This window comes from Adiantum capillus-veneris, chromosome 18 (assembly GCF_014529385.1).
Source record: "Adiantum capillus-veneris isolate H3 chromosome 18, ASM1452938v2, whole genome shotgun sequence".
Classification (NCBI taxonomy): domain Eukaryota; kingdom Viridiplantae; phylum Streptophyta; class Polypodiopsida; order Polypodiales; family Pteridaceae; genus Adiantum; species Adiantum capillus-veneris.
The window spans coordinates 136,769,810-136,793,458 of record NC_140948.1 but is presented as its reverse complement, the minus strand read 5'-3'; the positions used below and the strand labels follow the sequence as shown (position 1 = coordinate 136,793,458).

Genomic DNA, 23,649 nt, shown 5'->3' with positions numbered 1-23,649 from the left:
CGAAAAAGAACATCAAGTTCAATTTTGCCCGCAAACCGGCTCGGAAGAGGAGAAGCAAAAGCTCCTAAATCTTGAGAAGACTCTTGCGGATATAAAAGAAGCCAAGAAGAATCGTACCAAGCGTCGCACGGTGAATCCGAGGGAGATGGCCACGGCGGCTTTCATCCGAGCATCGGCATTCCCTTCTTCGGCATCATTTTGTGCATCAACCGGCACCGACGGTGACCGCCCACCTCCACTCTCTACCAACCCTTCATCGTCATCTGTCCCTCATTTTCGTCCACCCAAGCGGCAAGCAACTCTTGGAGATAGTTGGAAACCGGCCTTGAAAGAGGAGGTAGATGTCGCCGTAGCAAGATTTTTCTACCACGACCATATTGCTTTCAATGCAGCGCGGTAAGGCAAGCTAAGCTTTAATCTTTAGTTTATACAATGTATATCACACAAGTCTCATTTACACTTTTTTTTTGACATAAAGAGCTCCATATTTTAAAGAAATGGCACGGAAGATCGGAGAGTTTGGACCCACATATGTCCCTCCCTCTTCGGAGAGCTTGCGCACCACTCTTCTTGACAGGGAGACAGTCATGGTGGAGGCGGCATGTGCATCCACAAGGGCTTCATGGAAGAAGAATGGGGTATCTCTCATTGTGGTTGGGTGGAGTGATACCCGTCGCCGCTCCATTCATGGCGTGGTGGCATATTCTCGGGGGGAGATGTATTTCATTGACTCCCATGATGCATCGGGGACCGGGAAGAGTGCGCAAGTACTTGCATCGGAGTGGGCGCTTACCATTGAGAAGGTGGGAAAGCATGATGTCATTGCCATCGTCACCTATGGAGAAAATAGCAATCGTGCCGCCGGAGCCATCATTGAATCCCTTTATCCACAAACCACGGTCACATATTGCATGGCTCATTGCCTCAACAATCTTCTCAAAGATATAGGCGCCTTGGAATGGATTTCCCCCGTCATTGAGCATGCGAATTCAATGGTGACTTTTGTCAATAATCATCAAAAGGTAACCATTAAGTGTTAACCAATCTTATTTCAATTTGAATCTAATTTCAATATGAAAGGCCAATTCTCGTTTTAAATGTTGAAACTTGATTTTTCTAAATAGGTGAGGGCTGAATTTTCAAAGAGGTCAAAGCTAGCTCTCCTCAAATACTTGGAGACTCGCTTCGCCTACAACTTTATTATGCTCCATCGCTTGAGTTCATGTAGTGGGGCATTGAGGGGACTCTTCATTAGTGATGAGTTCTTGGCAATGCCCGAGTCAAAAAGTGTCAACGGAGTGGCATGCCGAGCACGGGCCGACATGTCGGAATGGTGGGAGGAAGTAAAGACAATCTCCAAAATGGTGAAGCCTATCATCCACCTCTTGCGGGTGTTTGATTCTATGAAGCCTTGCATCGGCAAGATATATGAGGCCATGGACACCATGATTGACTCTCTTGAAAAACTTGTGACCGACCCCGATAGGTATTCACGTCGCATAAGTCACTTTTAAGTTTTCCCTATGCTTTACAAGTTTACTCGCTTGAGTTTTAACTTTGTTTTGAATTTTCATAACATAGGTACGAGGAGATCCAAGAATTGTGTGTGTCAAGGTGGAATGCCTACCATTCTTCTCTTCATGCAGCCGCTTATGTAGTGGATCCACAATTCCAACAAGGGAACCAATGGAAGGACAAAGAGGTGATGAATGGTTGGCAAACCATCCTTGCCCGCCTTGTGCCCGACCCAAAGGAAAGGACTGAGATTCGGAGGCAAATCAATGTCTATAGGAATGGAAAGGGAGAAATTTGTCACATGCCCGATGCACAAGCATCTCGCTTTGAGATGGGGAGTGCTCTTTGGTGGGAGGAGTTTGGGGCGGGATTGGGCGGTTTACAGGATTTGGCTATTCGCATTCTTAGCCAAGCATGCACTACGAGTTGCTTCGAGCAACTTTGGAGTGTGTATGGTCATGTAGCCTCAAAGAAGAGGAATCGTCTTGATGTACAGAGAGCCAATGATCTCATATATGTCTCATCAAATTTGAATATGCTTTCCAAGTCAGATCAAAGTGATGATTTCGCGGAGTGGACACTTGCTGAGGATGATCCTATCCCAGAGACACAGATAGATGCAGAGGTGCCAGAGGCAGAGATTGAGACAACACCACTTGAGGATAATTTTTTGGATCAAATGGACTATGCAGAGCCAGTTGACATTCAGTTGGCACCATGGGCCAACATGTAGAGTCTAGAGTCTAGACCTCTTGAGTCTCGAGTCCTTCCCTTTTTGACTCTCATTTATGCTAAACTCTACTTATCTACTCTTCACTTGTACATCATTATGTTTTGCCCCTTGGCGAGGATGATTGATGCTTGATCACCACACCAATGGTGTACTGTGTCGCGCACGCCGCACGCCCTTTGTTATATTTTGGTGTTATGTAATATGAATGCAAAAACCACTTTTTCTTTGCAATCTTGTGCTCTAAGTGTTCACTATTGTCTCAGTATTAAATTTGCAAAGAATTAGTGTTTTTTAAAGCGCGTCCCCTGTCCCCTGTCGGTGCCAGGAGGGCGCTCTTTATGCGCAGCAAAGAAGTCTTTATTCTCATGCCCTCGGGCGTCCGCACTTTTTGGGAGTCTGCTCTGGGCCTTCATGGACAGAGTTGCGGTGTATGCATCTCAGTGGGACCACGTTACTTGGCCTCAGTTCAGCAGCATGGCACCCTTGTCGCTGGCAGAGCAGTTTATGTTTCTATTCGGATTCGGGAATCTATCATTGGTTTTATGTCAATCTACGCACACACTACTCCTCGGGAGAGGGCTACATTTTGGTCCTCTTTGGCTGTTGTTCTACCTGCTGTAGACTCTTGGGTTGTTGGAGGCGACTTCAACAACATTGAGAGCGATTCTGATTGGCGAGCCACCACACCTCCAGTTCTATCATCCATCTCTCCCGATGAGCAGCCAGCTTGGGATCGATTTCTTCTAGCTATTCAGGGCGTTGACGCCTGGCATATACCCTCTTTTGGTCACCACCCTGCTACACTTCATTACTCTTGGGGGTTTCAGAGACAGCAGGGGAGATTATTAGAGCGTCTTGATCGTTTTTACATTGGCCCTTGGGCAACAACTCTAGGCGGATTCACTACTATATGGAGAGGGACCAGCCTCTTAGATCATTTACCCATCTCATTGTTTATCTCCTTCACTAGATCCAGCACAGAGGAGAGGCTGCCGCATCCCTGATAGTGTTCTCACTACTCCAGTATTGCAGCAGCAGATTCATGACTTATGGTCCACGGATGCTTCTTATTGTGGACCCCCTGGAGAGTTTCTTGCTCATTGCATTACTCAGTCTAGTATTTACTGCCGTGCTCAGACCGCTATTATTCATTGTCAGTTGAGGGTACGCGAGTCTCATCTTCACATCCCTCTTGGTTCCACTCAGCGCTTACTCGAGGAGTGGCCTCAGGATGCTTATCTTTCTGGTAGACAGACAGAGCTCACAGAGGAGATTCGTCGCGTATAGGAGGCTAGGTCTGAGTTCACTCATCATGCTTCAATATCTCATTGGATAGCTAAAGGTGATCGAATGAATAAAGACTTCTTTGCTGCGCATAAAGAGTGTCCTCCTGGCACCACCCTTCGGACTCTGTGCGATGCTCAGGGGACACTACATATGCATCCTGATGTTATACTTGATATGATTGCAGATTATTTTGAGACATTGTTCACTGCTGATGTATGCACTACTGAGGTTTTACATGCACGTGAGCAGATCTGGCATCACACGCGACACCGTTGTACAGACACTATGGCAGAGATCTTGTTGGCACCCTTCACACTTGCAGAGCTCCATGCTGCTATAGAGAGTCTTGATCCATCCTCCTGTCCAGGAGAGGATGGCCTCACTAGAGATTTCTTTTTGACATATTGGGATGTATTGCATATACCACTGCTTCGCGGTTGTCAGGACATCTTTGCATCAGGATATATGCATCCGGATCTTTGTTCGGGTCTCATATCTCTTATTCCTAAGGGGGGTGACACTCCTCAGCTCCGACAGTGGAGACCTATTACCCTATTCCCTTCGGTCTATAAGATATTAGCGTTGATGATCAGCCATCGCTTGCGGTCGTTCTTACCAGATATTATTCTTACTTCTCAGACAGGCTTTGTCATGGCTCGATGCATCCTGGATAATATCTTCACTTTTTATGAGGCAGTGGAGTGGGCCAGATCATCTTCTGAGCCTCTCGCTTTTTTCATCCTTGACTTCGAGAAAGCCTATGATCGTGTTGAGTGGGACTTTCTCGAAGGAACATTAGCCAGGATGGATTTCCCTTCGAGATGGATCTCAGGCATTTTGTGGCTTGACCATGCCAGTACCTACAGCTCTAGACCTTATCGATCAGGAGTTTGCGGATGATACTATGCTCATGTTACGCTATTTGCTAGCTACTCTTGATGCCATGCGGGAGGCCCTAGAGGTTTTTTGCATTGCTAGTGGTGCACGCATTAACTGGCATAAATCCTATGGGTTACTGGTTGGCAGTGATGACATACCTACTTTGGGGGTAGCTGATGGTTTCACATGGCTGCGACCGGGTCAGACGTGCAGATATCTGGGCTTTCAGGTTGGATTAGATGTTACCTCACAGTAGCAGTTTGCACCTGTGCTACAGTCTATTCGCAGGAAGCTATGCCATTGGTCTTCACGTCATCTGTCGTTGGCTGACCGTGCATTGGTCGCCAACCAGGTCATTCTGGCTACAGTATGGTATACGGCTTCTTGTTGGATGTTACATTTTGGTGTGATGGCTCCGCTCCGCCGCCTAGTGCGGAACTTTTTATGGAGTGGCGCAGACGGGACTATTGATACCCGTGCTCGAGTCCGCCGGCCCACGATCATTCGTCCTAGGTCAGAGGGAGGCCTTGGCATTATTGATCTAGAGTTACAAAGCCGCGCCCTTCTTACCAAGCTTCTTGTTCGGGGTCTTTTTCCCGGACAAGAACCTTGGAAGATGCTTCTTCAGGCCGCTCTTTGCGCAGTGACTCCACGACTCGGCACTAGAGATGGTCATACTTGGCAGACAGGGTACCGTTTTCTCTTTACTGATGCCCCCTTGTCCACCACCTCCCTCTCCCCCTTCATCCGATCACTACTTCAGATTTGGGTTTCCATGCGCCGGGCTATCATACGCTCACCTCCCTCATGTCGTGAGGAGATTGAGCGCCAGCCTCTCATTTGGAACGCTGCAGTTCTTGATTCTTCGGTTGATCCACCCCGTCAGCTTGGAGAGCGGACTCACATTGATTGGGCTGCTTGGGACGCTGGCCCTGCTGCCTCTATTCGGTTGTTTCATAAGACACGGATGCTAGATGCTGATTTTGTGGCAGAGCATTATGACATTGGTCGAGGGGTGGCAGAGAGATTGCTTGAGATTGATACCGCCCTTCCTTCACAGTGGGATGCAGTCATGAGAGGCACGGTTCAGATGCCTCCCCATTGTGGCTGGGAAGGCCTCTTTGCTCACAGCACTCTCTTATTAGTTCGTTTAGACACCATGCTGTTCGCAGTTGATACTGACTAGTCTGAGGGGATTTATGCTAGATTGACATATGATGCCACCTTTCCACACCCTATCCTTCCCGGAGCTCGATGGGAGGCCATCAGAGTAGTTGGCTCCCGCGGGAAGCGTCGTCGTGTTGACCCTCGTTTCACTTCCGTTGATGCTGCACTTTGGAGGCTTTGGGTGTGGGAGGGTCGTGCCCTATCTCAGCTATATTGGGACCCAGGAGAGTGGCATTGGCCTCACTCTGACCCTACATGTGCACATGTATCCTTCTTTGAGTACACTGTCAGGATTGGACGGTTAGCATTGATGAGACAGCAGCCAAAGCAGCCCACTCGTATGCGTTTCTGGTTACATTCAGGTCTCTCTCATGCCTATCTGCAGCAGTTTTGGTCCGCCATCTGGGATTTACATGCGGCTCGTCGTATTTCTTTTTTCATGTGGATGATTGCGCATGTGGGACTTGGCTAGCTACTATGGGTCCTGATCCATTATGTCCTCGCTGTCCTTTGCAACTCCCTGAGTCACCTGCACACTGTCTTTGGTCATGCTCAGCTTCCCATGTAGTGTGGCTTGCAGTTTGCTTTCTACTTAGCAAAGCAGGTGTTCAACATCGATTTCTTACTTGGGGATCTATCTCATGGTTGATGCCGATGCCCGGCCCCCATCTTTTTTACGAGGGCTCAGACACAGATCCAGCCTTTATGCTTAACCTCGGCTGGTTATCGGCGAGGGACTTTGGCTATGCTACCACAGATTGCTTGGCAGGGGGATTCTCAGACACGTGATGAGGTTTTTTCAGTCATCACTAGTATTACAATATGGAATGTTTGGAGAGCTCGTTGTCTCCACATTCTCAGTGCGGCTCCACAGCTCCTTCAGGATACCCTCACTGCCATTTGGCTGGATATCATTCACACCCTGATTTGGCAGTGGGATTCTTCCTCAGGTGCATCTCGAGCAGCCGAGGCTCGCCGTTTTGCCTTCCTTCGGCGTTGGGCACGATCCCCACTCTTCTTTACACTTACAGGTGGACAAATTACGTGGCATTATGCCCCTCCTCGGTGGTTTCTCCTCCACTCGTCACACCGACCACCATGAGATTGTTTTAGTCGAGTTGTCACTATAGTGGCTCTCCTCCTTACATTCAACTTGTACACCCCACGTGATAGGCTATTTTGGCATCCGTTGGGGATTATATTGTACTTAGTAATATACAGCCCTGACTTTTTCCAAAAAAGAGAGAGAGAGAGAGAGAGAGAGAGAGAGAGAGAGAGAGAGAGAGAGAGAGAGAGAGAGAGAGAGAGAGAGAGAGAGAGAGATGGAGAGATGTTATATCAACGTCTTCAAGAGGCCAAAGTGACCTATGAGACCAAAAAGTTACAGTTGGTGAATCTGATATAATGTCAGAGTATAGAAAGTACAAAAAGCTAAAAAAGCTGAAGCTGAAACAAAATAGGGTGGGAGGGATGACAGGGTGAGGGTTGATATAATGGGTTAGCTAATGGATACACATCACTAGTGATACAAATGCAAATGAGATACAAATCATCAAAGGTAGGCGGGTCAAGCTCTGTTGAAATCCCTCATCGGTCGTTGCCGAATCTCCTCAATATCCTCCATGGTCAATACTCTAACCGGTCGTCTCACATGTCGAGCTAGGATGATCTGGATCCTCTGCTGCCACCTCCGTCGATGATGTGAAGCCCCCTGTGGTCGTGGGCGCCTAGATCTGCCTAGCCCAATGGCTCGGTCAATCAGCAAACCTCTGGTGTAAGTGGGATCTGAGATCTCATCTTTCCCTCATATATATCCTCTTCAGCGACTTGTTCTGTTGTTAGCCTCTCCTTCAGCTTCCTTGTGTAACTTGATCAGCTTGACCTAGTTTCGGTCATTATCACATTGGTACTGGACGGTTCGTCGTTTTTTGTTTGGCTAGCGCTTCTTCTTTTCACACTCTAGATTTGCCAGGCATGTTGCATCTTCTTCCTCCGCGACTCCGCATCCGTCGTTGAGGGGGGTTGTTAGATTCTTCATCTCCAGATGCTTTGCACCCTGTCTACAGGCTTCACACACATCACGTGCACTGGCCCTTGGTTGTCGGTTGGCCACCCGTACACCTGCTGGACAGGGATCTTCAGGCACATTTAGGGTTTTGCTCAGCACTTTGCCCGGCCGGACCTATTCTGGTCCTTTTCCATTTTTTCCTCATTTATGGGTATTTTTCGTGCATGGTCGTTGGGGTTTTTGGTGTGCCCTACCTACTCCCTATTCTCCTATATATAGGAGGGGAGGATGCACTATCCCATTTATATCTTGTCTTGTACACAACAGTTTATGCCATTTGGAGGTATTGGGGCTTTCCAACCTTTTCCATCTGTCTCTTGTGTGTCCATCGCCATTCTCTCTCTCTCTCTCTCTCTCTCTCTCTCTCTCTCTCTCTCTCTCTCTCTCTCTCTCTCTCTCCACCTTCTGCTGCTCACTCTGACAAAATTAATGATGGTGGGTGTGGGGGTTGATTCTTTGCCTTTGCCTTTTTTGGTGACCTCGATCCCTTTCTCGGCCTCGTCCACTTTCTTTTGAGTTTTGGTAATTATGTCCACCCAAGAAGTTGTACCTATTGTGGAAAGAAAGGTCATTATGCAGCAAAATGTTATAAACGACGGCGGGACCGCAAGAAGGATTCAGATCCTGAGGATGGGACGGCTTCTCGACAGACGTCTGCCCATAGCCATCTCTAGCCCTTCACAAGCCGATGGCTTCACCCTCTAGTTTCATCCACCTCCTTCTTCCCTCTTATGATTGAGATCGCTTTTTGGCTTGGAGTTTACCGGGTTTACCACCTTGGCCTTCTATCCTTCTGTGTCAGAGTGCTCTGCTTTAGGGGGGGTTCTCTCTCTTCCGTCTCTCTCTCTTCTGCCGACCTCCACCGATGAGCTTCCTACTCGTTTTCCATCTTTCCCTCATATATATCCTCTTCAACGACTTGTTTTGTTGTTAGCCTCTCCATCAGCTTCTTTGTGTAACTTGATGAGCTTGACCTAGATTCGGTCATTATCACGTTGGTGTTGGACGGTTCGTCGTCTTTTGTTTGGCTGGCGCTTCTTCTTTTCACACTCTAGATTTGCCAGGCGTGTTGCATCTTCTTCCTCCGCGACTCCGCATCTGTCGTTGAGGGGGGGTGTTAGATTCTTCATCTCCAGATGCTTCGCACCCTGTCTACAGGCTTCACACACATCACGTACACTAGCCCTTGGTTATGGGTTGGCCACCCGTACACCTGCTGGACAGGGATCTTCAAGCACATTTAGGGTTTTGCTCAGCACTTTGCCCGGCCGAACCTATTTTGGTCCTTTTCCATTTTTTCCTCATTTATGGGTATTTTTCGTGCATGGTCATTGGGGTTTTTGGTCTGCCCTACCTACTCCCTATTCTCCTATATATAGGAGGGGAGGATGCACTATCCCATTTATATCTTGTCTTGTACACAACAGTTCATGCCATTTGGAGGTATTGGAGCTTGCCAACCTTTTCCATCTATCTCTTGTGTGTCCATCGCCATTCTCTCTCTCTCTCTCTCTCTCTCTCTCTCTCTCTCTCTCTCTCTCTCTCTCTCTCTCTCTCTCTCTCTCTCTCTCTCTCTCCACCTTCTGCTGCTCACTCTGACAAAATTAATGATGGTGGGTGTGGGGGTTGATTCTTTGTCTTTGTCTTTTTTGGTGACCTCAATCCATTTCTCGGCCTCATCCAATTTCTTTTAAATTTGGTAATTATGTCCACCCAAGAAGTCGTCATTTCTTTATCGTACTTGCTCTTTTATGGTGTTGAGCTCTTCCATTACCGATGGTTGAAGTTTCCCTTCTTCGAGTTCTCTTTATAAGCGCACCTCTGCTAGGTCCTTCTTGAGTCGTGCAATTTCCTCGTCTTGGGCCATCACCCGTTCCTCAAGTATCTTTATCATGCCTAGGAGGTTGCGGTTGATTTTGGTGATGGTCGCTTGCATTTCCTCTTTGCATTTTTGGATGGCATCTTCGAGGGGGTCGTCCTTGTCGTTTTGCTTCCTCATGGCCGCTTGTTCTATTTATGCGCTTGTTTCACAATCTATGCAATTCCTCCGAACCGCACTATGCGTACAGTGGCATTTACCACATTATGCATACATTTTGATCCTCACTATGCATTCATTCACCACATCAAGCATACATTTTCGCTCCTTTTTCGCAAAATAAATATATGTACCTGTTGCTGAATTGGTCGGAACCGTGATCCTCTGGTCTGCTGCTGACTTTGCTGCGAAACCGTAAACTGCCACTGTCGCGAACCCTAACATTTGCCCTGCCCAGCTATGCAAACAAACCCACTGTCAAAACCCTAATCTAGCAGCGAGACCCTAAACGCAACAGAAAACGCAGGCAGCAGGTTCGGGCTGCAGGAACCCTAAACGCTACAGGGGTGGAGAGAGAGAGAGAGAGAGAGAGAGAGAGAGAGAGAGAGAGAGAGAGAGAGAGAGAGAGAGAGAGAGAGAGAGAAATGAAATGTCATATTGAACGTCTTCACAAGGCCAAAATGACCTATGAGATCAAACTGATACAATCCTTGTGGATCTAATCCAATGTCTGGGTACAAAAATAAAATGAAGCAAAGTGAAAGATTAAAACTAAAATGTCAAAATCGTCAAACTGAAAATCATCATCATTATCATCCATGCCCGAGGATGCTCAGCATCAGGCGTTGTCCGAGAAAGTATTGCATCGGTCGCTGAAGAGCTTCGTCAATGTCCGCCTCTGTAAATAGTTGTACTGGGTGTCTCCCATGTCGTGCTAGAATAGTCCTGATTCGTTGGTGGAGCCTTCGTCGATGTCGTGGTCGCCCCCGTAGACATGGGCCTGTAACTCTCGTGAGCTCAGTGGCTTTGTCCACTAATATACCTCTGGTAGAAGTGGGCTCCGAAGTCTGATGTGAAGCATGCTCATCCGGCTGTTGAGTCCCTACTCTAAAGAAGTGAGTGATCTCCTTCTGTGAATGTCTCCCACTACCCGGTCTCCTCAAGAAACTTTCCCTGTGTCTGTGCAGCTCTAGCAAAAACAACCCGAGGCATCTGTGATCCTAATTCTCATGACTCTTGCCAACGGTCCAAAGCCCTCTTTTGATAGACAGTGAAAGCGGCCTCGTATCTCATAGTATATCGGACAGGGACAAATGTGATGGAACTTTGTCTCTGGCTCTATGTGTCACAACTGGCATATCCTGGCTTTTGTCGGTACTCTCCTAAATCAGCCAGTCTCAATCTCTAGTTGATGCGATGATGTGCGCACTAGCACATCGTATCCCATAGGATAAATGAGTGTCCATATAGGCCGGTCTGATCACATATCCATCCTCTGTTAGTTGGAGGAGATGCTCTCTATAGAAAGCCATCTTCGTGCCAACTCTTGTACCGGCTGTATCCATGTGCTTCTGGTATCTAGTTGAATCAAATCCTGACGTATAAGTCTAGTGGTCTCTGTCCGTGTGAGAGGAAGGGAGGGTGCATCCAAGGAGTACTGGAATGGAGGCCGTCTATCCATGCTGAAGCCATATGACTGAAGCCATGATGTCATCTGCCCATACCAACATGCTGTCCCCCCTTGTAGCGCTAGCTGTCGGGATGACTCAAGGGTTGGCCGAGCATATCTGTCTCTGGGAAGGTCCCATAAATTATGCATGAAGGAAACTGATTTAGCAAGGGCCTCAACTACGAGAGGGGGGGCAGCTAGCTCAGCTTGAATAATCTCATGTGGCACTGAGGCCTTAGCTCGAATCATCCGAGAGATCATAGAGACTAGAGGCCTCTTCATACATCTCCATCCATCAAGGCTACCAGACCTACCCTGGTTGTCCACTGAGGGCCCCCAAATGTGAACCCAAGCATAGTTGAAGCCGCTAGAGTGTCAAAAAGCCACAGCTTTGTTTGAGGTTCCTGAAACTGAACCTGCGAACACGTCTTCTCCAAACCACCCAAGGCTGCATAAGCTCTTGTCAATCTAGTCTCTACTGCTCTCCTCAATGAAAATGCCGGTCCACTGAAGACTACCCCAAGATAGGTGTATGCATCAGTATACTCCACCGTCCCCTGGCCATATGTAAAGTAGGTGATGACCTCCTGACCCACTGTAGTTTGGTGTTAAACACCATAACCTTGGTTTTCCCAGGTTAACAGACAATCCACTATCATGGGTAGATGTGTACAAAGCATCTAAATGATGCTGCATTCCCTCCGGGGAGTCGGAAATCAGCACAATATCATCAACATATAACAATAGTGGGATTCATGTCCCTGCCAACTATGCTCCTCTGTCACCATCCCTCTCAATGTAGTCAGCAACCTCATCCACATACATGCCAAATAGTGTAGGAGATAGCGGACAACCCTGTTTCACCCCAATAGTGGAGTGAACCAAATCAGAAATCCCCTTTGGAGTGCGTACATGCCCCACTACTGACTTGTATAGAGCCATGATCCCTCAAATCAACTCTTTTGGAACCCCCATCTCTTGCAGTCTGCGCATCAATCTAGCTCTGGGCATTGTATCGAAGGCTTTGCGGAAGTCCAAAAAGCAATAGTAGAGACGTCTCTCGCATGATCTCCCCTCCTCAATAATGGCTTTGAGTGTCAAAATATGATCAAGAGTAGAGAAACCTCTCTTGAAACCCGCTTGTCCTGTTTCCCGTACACCCTCTCTCTCTACCCATCTACTCAACTGCTTCTCAAGGATGGAGACGTACAACCATGCTAATGTGTGTCCAATCATGATAGTGCGGTAGTTCCCAGGCTCCATAGGGTCCCCTGACTTGAAGATAGGTACAATCGTGGACAAACTCCAAGTATCAAGTAGGCCCTCGCACATGGCACGGTTGAACATAACTGCTCGAAGCTCTGCAAGCAAATCTTTGACATGTATAAAATGCTCTGCTACCAGGCCATCGTGATCATATGCGCTCCTAGTCTTCATCCCGTCAATGGATTTCTTTACCATCTCGGCAGTAAAGAAAGCACATGTGTGTGGGCATGGCTCTGGCAAATCTGGAAGAGGTGGCTGCCCTGAGACTGTGTAGAGGGATGATTCATATTGACCCCATAACTTCGTAGAAGTGATGATTGGTGGGGGAGAGTCCTCATGGAAGAGTCTCCATACCTCGCCTGAATCTTGGCTCAAAAACAACTGATATAAATTTTGCTCTATCCGAGCTAGAAACGCCCTCTTCTTTCGTAGTACCAAACGCCGAGAAGCAATCCGTGACTGCCTGTGAGTAATGACTCCTAGAAGTACCTCCCTCTAAAGTCGGGCTCTGGTCTCTCTGCACTCCTCATCATACCAGCTATTTTGGGGTGTGCTCCCAGAACGTCGTCGTTGCCCAGGCTCAGTATGAGGGTATGCCTCTGCTGCTGCATCCTGTAGTGTCTTTGTCAATATATAAGTGGGCTCCCCTAAAGGTGTAAAGGTGAGTCCTCTATGCATAAGCGTCAGTAGATACTATCTATGTAGACAGAATTAGTCTTTAAAGTAAACGTCTATCGGGTATGCATAGGTGTCTGTGCTAGTCGAGCTGTGCTGAATTGGAATGAGACAGTAAACATGAGGAGAGCATGATCTACTGCTACCCCAATAAGCTTGGACCCGATTGTAAAGTCCTGAATAGAGGGTATGAAACTGGGTTGAGCCAAAACATAATCCACTATGCTGGCCCCATGTCTATGAGGAAAGCAAGTGAACCCACTCGGTGTTGGAAATTTGTGGAGGCCATTCAAGATGGCTAACCTATGTGCATTCTCAAATCTGTTAGGTATCCCCCATATCGAGCGTGCTCTTCATCTTGCGAACACCTAGCTAATCTCTTATCACGGACATCCAATTCTCTCAACGTTTCCTCTGAGGTATCGTAGAAAGCTGTCTGAGACTGGCTCGTCCTAGCATTGAAGTCTCCCAAAAGAATGACATCTCCATCCCTAGAGAACTCCCATATGTCCTCATCCAATATCATGTAGGTTGACTCCCGCTCGGGCGATGAATAATGAGATGTGTGCATATTGCAATGTAGAGTGGCCTTCCTGTCTCTGCTCTCTCTCTCTGACCCACATATATCTGGCCGGCACACCCCTCCTAACATTACGAATGAGGGGTTGCAGCTTCTCCCTGAATAGGACTGGCACACCTCCTGACCCCCGTTGTCACGAGGACGTGGCAATTGTTAACTTGAGTTGTTGGTTTCTTTCCGATGAATTTTGTTTAATTTTTGGGACCCTCTTTTTAAAGTTGCAAATGGCCGGACATTGTATGACCAGTGTGAAATGGCCGACGGCCAAGAGTTTCACCCGCAGTCAGAAAGGGCAGGTCACCACGAGTTGGTCGGGCCAATCAGCACTAGAATCCGAGCAGTAAAAGGGTGTGTAGGCTCAGTTTAAAGTCATTTAGGCCCCTCGCTACACCTATAAGTCAGTGGGTACTAGGGAATTAACTCAAAAGAGGCAAATTGGACACATGGCGGCTCCAGATGCATCTGCCAGAAGCATCAGCAAGAGGAGGCGCCCATTTCAAGAGAGGGGGCTGGTTTTTGCCCATTAAGTGTGCTATAGTGTGCGTGAGTAGTGGGTGCAGGTGCTCACAACTTTAATGGAAAGCTTGCCTTCTCCCTTGCTCTATGTAGCGCGACGAGTTGCTCTCGCACACCTCTCTCCCCTTTGCACATATAGTAATGTCCCGCTAGTTGGGCTTCTCATATGATCATGTACAGTTCTGGGGGTTTTATGCGCGTTTGCCAAGGCAAGAGCCTTTTGTACAAGAACCGGATTGCTAATCCCCTTCAAGTATGCACAGTTCCCATCGCGAAGGAATGCGAAAACAGCGAGTTTTCTCGCGTATAAACTCGTCCGATTTGCAGGGGAACTATCCCATTGCGTGCGGGAGCACCTGAGACATGCGTAGGCGTGCTTGCTCCGCTTGAAACGGTCCAAAACAGAGAATTACAGCCTGCCGTGTTTTTCTGCAGGTTTAGGGTTTCGCACCTAAACTGTAGGGGATCGCAAGGGGAGCCTCAGAAAGGCCTTGGGATGCGTGTATAGGGCAGTAGCCACCTAACAATGGCTAAACAAAAAATTACAGCATGCTGAAATTGACCTGCAGCTCACTAGAAAGCTTCCATATTGCAAGGGAAAGTGTCCTTGACATGTACTTTTGACCTACAGGGATATTTGCGTTGTTATGATGGCGAAATTGGGTCAAAAACCTGCGATTACAGCCATGGACAGGTTTGGACAGCTTGTGAGGGTCAGGTGGAAGCGTTCGGATCGTTTATTTGTCAGGGGAGCCTCGGGAAAGCATCGGGTGCTTGTACAGGACAATTTAGAGAGTTTTCCCACAAGGAATCTCATCTAATTCAAGGGGCAAGTGACCCTACAGGTGCGAGAGCTCGAGGGCTATCCACAGAAGTGATCGACACGCGAATTGGAGCGCAAAACAGAGAATTCAGCGAGTTGTAATTTTTCGCCAGGTTTTGCAAAGTGCTTTAAAGTGCGTGGAAAGTCGATGTTTACTTGGGATTTTGTCCGTGGAGACTTCTACTGTGGTTATGTTGCCAAAATCGAGTTAGAATAGAGGAATTTCAGCCCGATAAACGTGGGACTTGTAGAAGTTTACAGGTTTTTCTCAAGTGTAATAAGAATAAAGAAATACCAAAAGGGGCGCCAGTCTTTGGGGCCTATAGGGTGTCGCTGTTTGCTTGGGAGCGCTCTAGCTACCAAGTCATGAAATGTCTTGAAGTGCTGAATTTCAGTCACAAGCTTATTCGTAAAGTTCCTTTGTGTCCTAAAGTCTAAAGTAATGATCGGGTGAAAGCCAAAGTCTACCTCCCTACGGGCCAGTTTCATGGTTCTGTCGTCGGGATAGAATCACTTTTTCCTCGAGAAGTGAGCCTCGGTTGGTTTGGTGAAGACACAAAGTACAAGAATGTGGGATTACACTATGGCCGACAAAGGGAAGGGAATATGGTTCACTATGGCCGACAAAGGGAAGGGCATATGGTTCACTATGGCTGACAAAGGGAAGGGCATATGGAAGAGGGTTCCTCTTCACAGGATAGAGAGGAAATTCCGCATGTTCATACATAACCTTTTCAGCGTTCGCCTTGCCAAAAAGTGGTCAAATTAGGGCTGATTTTCTGTTACATTTTTAGGGTTTGCAAGTATGAACCAAGATGAGATAGGGAGAGGTCTCACGGTGGTAGACTGGCCACTAGATCTCCTGCGCGAGTGATGTGGGTCTGCTAGGTGGCACGCTGCTCACCGATTCTCTGAGGCAAATTGCTTGGATTCTTTGACGCATTGGTAAATCCTCTTGAAATTTGAGCTTACATGGTCGTGGGTAGTACGCTACAGTGTTGTGGAATTATGCTCGTTTGCAGAGGCAAGAGCCTTTTGCACACGTAAAAGTTAAGGGACAGGTTGCAAGATGCTATTTGGTGAAGTTCAAGAACTATCCACCTATGGATGCAAAGTGAATGGAAGAGCATGAACTGTCAGAGTCACCAAATGTATTGCAGCTTTACCTTGAGGCCTTGGGGTTACAACCTACGTATGCCCCAACCCAACGTCTACAAAGGAGGGGTAATGATAGAACTAGCACATCATATGTACTCATGGATTCAGTGCAATAGCAGTGTACATTGTTTGACAAAAGTATGAAGGTCTCATTAAGTCATTTGTACACATGTTTTGACAGTCTTTCTTGCGGATACATGCGATGATAAAAGGGTGCTTACCACATTAAATCATCTATGGCATGTATATTTGGCACGCAATTGAGGACGTTTGCGATTTTAAGAGGGTGGTATGTCACAAGGACGTGGAAATTGTTAACTTGAGTTGTTGGTTTCTTTTCAATGATTTTGTTTTATTTTTGGGACCCTCTTTTTGAAGCTGCAAATAGTCGGACATTGTATGGCGAGTGTGAAACGGTTGACGGCCAAGAGTTTCATCCGCAATCGAGAAGGGTAGGTCACCACAAGTTGGTCGGGCCAATCGGCACTGGAATCCGAGCAGTAAAAGGGTGTCTAGGCTGGGTTCAAAGTCATTCAGGCCCCTCGCTACACTTATAAGTCAGTGGGTGCTAGGGAATTAACTCAAAAGAGGCAAATTGGACACATGGCAGCTCCAGATGCATCTGCCATAAGCATCAGCAAGAGGGGACACCCATTTCAAGAGAGGGGGCTGATTTTTGCCCATTAAGTGTGCTACAGTGTGTGTGAGTAGTGGGTGCAAGTGCTCACAGCTTTAATGGAAATCTTGCCTTCTCCCTTGCTTTATGTAGCGCGACGATTTTCTCTTGCGCATCTCTCTCTCCCCTTTGCACATATGGTAATGCCCAAGTAGTTGGGCTTCTCAGATGAACGTGTACAATTCTGGGGGTTTCATGCGCGTTTGCCAAGGCAAGAGCCTTCTGTATAGGAACCGGATTAGCTAATTGCTAATCCCCTTCAGATACGCACAGTTCCATCGCGAAGGAATGCGAAAACAGAGAGTTTTCTCGCGTGAAAACTCGTCCGATTTGTAGGGGACCTATCGCATTGCGTGTGAGAGCTCCTAAGACACGCGTAAGCGTGCTCGCTTCGCTTGAAACGGTCCAAAACAGAGAATTACAGCCTGTTGTGTTTTCTGCATATTTAGGGTTTCGCACCTAAACTACAGGGGATCGCCAGGGGAGCCTCGGAAAGGCCTTGGGATGCGAGTACAGGGCAGTAGGCACCCAGCAGTGGCAAAACGGAAAATTACAGCATGCTGAAATTGACCTGTGGCTCACTAGAAAGCTTCCATACCGCAAGGGAAAGTGTCCTTGACGTGTACTTTTGACCTACAAAGATATTTGTGCCATTATGATGGCGAAACTGGGTCAAAAACTTGCAATTACAGCCATGGACAGCTTGGTGAGGGTCAAGTGGAAGCGTTCGGATCGTTTATTTGTTAGGGGAGCCTCAGGAAAGCATCGGGTGCTTGTACATGACAATTTAGAGAGATTTCCTGCGAGGAATCTCGTCTAATTCAAGGGGCAAGTGACCCTACAGGTGCAAGAGCTCGAGGGCTATCCACAGAAGTGATTGCACCTGAATCAAAGCGCAAAACAGAGAATTCAGCGAGCTGTAATTTTTCGCGAGGTTTTGCAAAGTGGTCTAAAGTGCGTGGAAAGTCGATGTTTACTTGGGATTTTGTCCGTGGAGACTTCTACTGTGGTTATGTTGCCGAAATCGGGTTAGAGTGGAGGAATTTCAGCCCGATAAAAGTGGGACAACTTGTGGAAGTTTACAGGTTTTTCTCAAGTGTAATAAGAATAAAGAAATACCGAAAGGGGCGCCAGTTTTTTGGACCAACTGGGTGTCATTGTCTACTTGGTAGCGCTCTAGCTAGCAGGCCGTGGTTTGTCTTGAAGTGTTGAATTCTAGTCATAGGCTTATTCGTGAAGTTTCTTTGTGTCTTAAAGTCTAAAGTAAAGTTTCTGGTGAAAGCCAAAGTCCACCGCCCTACGGGCCAGTTTCACCCGTCCTCTATGCGTTTGTCTCACTTCTTGCCTACAAGTAGTCTCCCAATGGTATCCCGTCACTCTAGGTAATGTGCCGCCAAGAGTCTGATGCGTTTCCGAGTAAAAAATAATGTCTCTTCCCTTAAAGCTATCCTCAAATGCGCCTAGATCTGCCATTTTAAGGTTGGTCCCATAGGTCTCGCACTGTCATGCGGTCGTTTTTCCAACACCACTACTCTCCCTCGCTTGTAGAAAGCAATTTTCCCTTTCTTCCTCGCCGCCTTGATCTTTGGCATCAGCTCTTGCATGTGTGCTACATGTGTTAGAGTGAGGTCATCGCCCAAAAATATCCCAGTTTGCTTGAGTGTTGGTCTCTTCTTCAGGAATTCCTTCCTAGCTTCTAGGGAAACGTATAATGAGTGCTCTTTCCTTGGGCCTTCCTTTCTCATCACTTCCCTTCTTGCCAACTCTCCAAGCACCTGTGTGCGGGTTCAGAAATACCTATGCGCTTCAAGAGCTCTTGCACTTCTTCTTCTACTTTTTCCGTGTCTTTGAGACTTGTAACACGCACATGAAGGGCTCTAGTCTTTCTCTTTTTTTGCATCACACATTCCATTACGTTTACTTCTGCCCTCACAATCGTCTGCATTTTGGCCTTCAATTATGTGTACATGTCGTCACGCTTACTAAGCATCTCTTTGTCCAATTCTTTCCTCATATCTGCATACATAGCTTTTTTGTAAGTCTCTTTTTCAATGTCACCCCTCAAGAGGCTCAGCTCCCCCTTAATCACACATGTACCTTCTCATACATGAAGTCATCTTTGACTCTAGACAGTTTCTCTGCTCTCACAGAACTTGGCGATAGTGTGCTCTCTTGAAACCTCCGCCTAAATGTCGCTTTCAATTTAGGCGGGGTTTCCTAAATGCTGTCATCCCCGACATCGACTCGTTGGTCCATCCCCAAGCGACCCCCGAACAATTTCTTGCGATGGGATCTCCTGGGCCTCTGAAGAGATAGAGTGACAACCTGTTTCTGTGTGCCGCCTACTTCGACAGCGCGCTAACCCGCCCACTGCACTGCTGAGAGAGAGAGGTAAATGCCGAGCAAATCCTGCACAGGAATGTTGAACGAGTTTTAGGGTTTCTGCACACTCCGTGAAGTCTGCGCATACCTTGTAGTGCTTCTCCTTGGGATTTCTGCACGCCTGCAGCAGCGCTCTTCAGGTTTGGTGAGCCGTGACCTGCGTGATCCTGCAAGGCCACCTCTGCTACTATGGGTTTCAGCCTTGCGCCAGCGCCCTTGCTCAGCTGAAATCCTCAGTTCAGCGCCAACAGGTCCTCTGTTTGCTGCAGAATGTCATTGCGTACCCCTGCGCTGCTCGATTAGCAGGAGAGCTCACAGTCGCCCAGAGAGAGAGAGAGAGAGAGAGAGAGAGAGAGAGAGAGAGAGAGAGAGAGAGAGAGAGAGAGAGAGAGATGGATGTGGGCAGCCCTCATTTTTGTTTGCAGGTGGATGGTCATATACGCCGGCTGGACAAATACCTGAAAAAGTTGGATCAGGAGCTAAAGCGCGGTGTGTACTGTCTAGCAACTCTTTTTCATAAACTGTCATTGACTTGCTAGGTCAAACTGTTTGTTCATGTGACGGATCTCGGTCCTTTTCTGTTTGGTGCCAGAAACTGAGCTGACAGGAGGCTTGTCTGCTGTTGAACAGAGGCTTGACAGCTCTAATCCCATTGGCTCTGAAGCTGAGGTTAAAGCTAATCAGAAGTACTCCTCTGGACCTTTCAACAATATTTTGATAGCCGCTTCTGTTTTGAAGGTGAGCTCAAGAGGCCAACTGATGACAATTTAACACCATCATGCAGGCGGCAACAAGTAGAAAAGCCTGTAAGCATGGACCTTGATCTTCCTGTTGATCCTAATGAGCCGACATATTGTATCTGCAATCGGGTTTTTTTTGGAGAAATGGTCGCATGTGACAATGAAAATGTAAGTGCTAAGTTCTCCCCTACAAAGTAGAATATATAAGTGTGTGCGTTTGCAAGTTTCTGGATTGGTGGCTTGCATTTATCGGACTGTCTGGTAGGTAAAAATTGGGGTTTGTGAAATCGATCTTTTTTGTTTACTGGTTGCTTTCGGTGTACTGAGTGACATTGTGATGTTTATGATTGCAGTGCAAAATCGAGTGGTTTCATTATGAGTGTGTGGGGATCACTGACCAACCAAAAGGGAAGTGGTATTGCCCTGATTGTGCTCCTAAAGTGAAACAGCGTCGAAGAGGATAGCAAATGGTGGGTGCTAGTGCCATGCTTTGACAAAATCACGGAATATGGAGGGAAGGCAAATTCCAAAGGTGCTGTGCTGCCTTTGGCTTGCCTGTTGATGATTCAATGCATACTACACAGGTGTGTTTGTGTGGTATTGACAGCCAGTATGAAAAGGCTTGAGGGTCCTCTTTGCTTTGAGGGACAACTGAATTTTGTATCAGTAGCCAGTGCTTTTAATAGTTATCGTTTGTATATAATCAGCAATCTCAGTCAAGTATGACGTCTGTTAGTAGACTTCCAAAGCTTGCTCAGTTTTTTTCTTGTGGTCTGCATTACCACAAGAATCCTGTTTGCCCCTATAATTACCTTGAATGTGGAGAGACAGAATTTTTTTGTAATGATATACTTTTGTGTCACACTTCAAGTGTGTTTATCTCCAACCCAAGCTTTTAACCAAACTATAATATATGTGGCAAATCGCAACTTCCTTCCCAACCCATCCACCTCCCATTTATCTCCCTTTATGCCAAGATCAAAGGTAAGAGAGATTACTATCAGAAGAAGACATGTTGGCAAGGTAATGTAAGCTACTTAAAATACTAGCAATGGTTGAACGCAACATGGGAAATTCAGGTGGAGAGTAGGAGAGCTTGGAAGCTGCAATCTCTTGGGTGGCTGTATGATGTAGTGTCTAGGCCAGTATCCTAGTGAACAAGGGCGTCCACACGCTTGAACAGTTTCTACTTGCTGCTGTAGTGTGGCGACTCATGGAATGACGGTGGATGGAATTGGGATAGCACTCTGAAAGAAATCTGTGAGCTATGATCGTCTCCCTCCATTGGTCTACTTGCTTTTTCAGTGCAGCGATTGACTAAACATTAATGGGTGGAATTGAAGTCTGTGATTTGTGACTCGCCCTCTACTGTGTGCGCATGGGTGATTGGAGGAGTCTGTCTCTGTCTCTAAATCTTTGGTAAGAAGTGGCCTATTTGTCTCTGGTCTCTTGATTCCAATAGAACTCTAGTCTGGGTTGTCCTATGGAAAAGGGTTGTATATCAGCCCCATATGCTCAACATTTGCATACATAGTGCTCCCCCGGTCACTGCCAATCTGTGCTACCTGCCCAACCTCAATCTCTAAACTACGAGATTAGACCCTGCGTTATTTAATCCCCACTCTAGCACACTGTGGCATATGTGTGTCCATATATCTAGAAGAAGCCATCTGCTAGAATAGACATGAAGTGCTCTCTATAATACATCATCTTTCGTGTAAGAGATATCTCTTGGATGTATATGTTAGAGATCTTGCTTGACGATCCAGTTCCTCTCAATATGTGAGAGGACCATAAATGGTGTGTGTGGGTTGTAATGAAAGGGTGGGAGCTGCTTTATTTCTAGACCATGTGTGTTGAACCAATTTGCCATTTAAGCATACCATGATCTTTCTCACCTGCCTCTGCCAGCTGCTTAGTTTCCTCAAGAGCTCTGTATGAAAATTTGTCTTGTTGTAGCTCCCTCAATCTTTGGATCAAACATTCTATTTAAAAGAGTCTCCACCAACATGTGGCTTGCTCCGCTCTATTAACGGCATGTGGGATGGACGGTTTGTTGTGAAGGATGTTGGAGATCATCATGACCTATGGTCTCTCAATTTGTGTTCACTATGAATAAGTCCAAACTATTGCTGTAGACATCATGGTACGGGCTTCCCGAAGTGTCCCTCGTGCCAACGTTGATTTAGCATCCCTAATGCTGCATCAACCCATCTCTGGCTACACTTGCCATGGAGAAGTGGCTTGTGGTGGCTATGAAATTAAGCATATTAGGTTGGATACACATTGCCGCCGTGCGTGCGTCATTTTTGGGGGTGTGCAGGCACGTGTTACAGACTGAGATGTTCTCATTTATAATTAAAAAAAAGACTTTGGTTTCAGCTTGTCCGCTTACCTTACCGGTTTGACATCTATGCTCAGCTGAGCTGTCAGCAGATCAATGCCTGCCCATCCTTGGACAGGGGGTCGTGGCTGTCTAAAAGAGTCTGCATGCCCAAGGTTGGGCATGCAGTGTGTAAGCAGCCTTAGTCTACCACCTCGACTCACGCTCCAGCTAGTGTGAATGGAGCTCCACTTGTGACCTATGATAAACCAGAACCTTGCTCTTGCCAAGGTTCAGCGTAAGCCCTCTGTGTGCAAAGCCCATCCAAAGCTTGTAGATGGAACTATAGTCGTTTTGTAATTGATTATTGACATACCAAGACAATATCATCAATATATTCAATATAAAGTATAATAAATTCTAGAATACTTGCTAGATCCACACCTGTGCCTCACACACAAATAATGTACTCTTAATGTCTCATTGATGTAGAGGCCAAACAGAGTTGGTGAGAGTGGGCACTCTTGCTTCACACCAATAGTGATAGCAATGAGCTTTGAGATGCCTCTTAGTCAGCTTGCTCGGCTTGTCACCTGCTGATAGAAAGAGTAGACCCCCCCAAAACACCTATGATGGCACATTGCATGCTAGAAGAGTTTGTAGCGTGATGTATCAAAGACTTCGCGAAAATCCATAAAGCAGCAGTTTTGTTACCTCTTTTGTGCAATTGCCTAATCAATTAGGCAATTAGGCAACACATAGCAAAGATTTTTTCATTGGTGGTAGGGAAAGCTCCCAACACTGCAATTAGGCAACACATAGCAAAGATTTTGCCAATGGTGGGAGGGAAAGCTCGTTTGAAACTGGCATGTCAAATGGCTTGTAAACCCTCATTCTCTGGATATGAGCTCAGCTCTACCCACAACATTGCGTCATAAAGTTTGGCAAATGTATGGATCATGAAGGAGATTGTATTAACATCTTGTAGAGGCAAAAGAGAACTTGCCCAGGAGACAAAACCATGTACAGGCTATGCGCAAATCATATTGAGAAGGTAGTATTTGTGGTTGTGGTGTAGCCATACCCTTGACCCATTTTTTCACTAAAACATACCAAGCCTTCTGGTTGTCGGATGCTGCCACCTATCTAGTGCCCTTATAAATAAGCCTCAAGAGTCTTGTTAGCTCCATCTCCCTAGCCTCATGGTTTAAATTGAAGTTCCCAACAATACTGGCCATTCTAGAGAGAGTAAAAATAGTGAAAGGACTAAGAATTTTAAATGTGGCAAAAAGTTGCATTCATGACCTATTAGTGTCAAAAGCATGTTGCTAACTTCAAAAGTGCCTACAAAAATTCATTATGGATTCTGATGG

At 46.8% G+C, this 23,649-nt stretch overlaps 2 protein-coding genes across 3 annotated transcripts in view; both read left to right on the top strand.

Moving 5' to 3' along the window:
- Positions 1-21,396, top strand: part of ING1 (RING/FYVE/PHD zinc finger superfamily protein) — a 111,001-nt gene extending 89,605 nt beyond the window's left edge. For both annotated transcript variants that reach the window (XM_086489368.1, XM_086489367.1), the window contains exons 4-7: positions 19,639-19,702; positions 19,806-19,899; positions 19,998-20,121; positions 20,307-21,396. In XM_086489368.1, coding sequence (XP_086345494.1) covers positions 19,639-19,702; positions 19,806-19,899; positions 19,998-20,121; positions 20,307-20,417 — 393 coding nt within the window. In that variant the 3' untranslated portion in view covers positions 20,418-21,396. The remainder of the gene's footprint in view (positions 1-19,638; positions 19,703-19,805; positions 19,900-19,997; positions 20,122-20,306) is intronic.
- Positions 479-6,904, top strand: LOC147436491 (uncharacterized). The gene is made up of 3 exons (XM_086489366.1): positions 479-1,022; positions 1,125-1,486; positions 1,582-6,904. The coding sequence occupies exons 1-3, from the start codon at positions 498-500 to the stop codon at positions 2,246-2,248; spliced, it is 1,554 nt and encodes a 517-aa protein (XP_086345492.1). The 5' UTR covers positions 479-497; the 3' UTR covers positions 2,249-6,904.
- Positions 21,397-23,649: the final 2,253 nt, after the last annotated feature.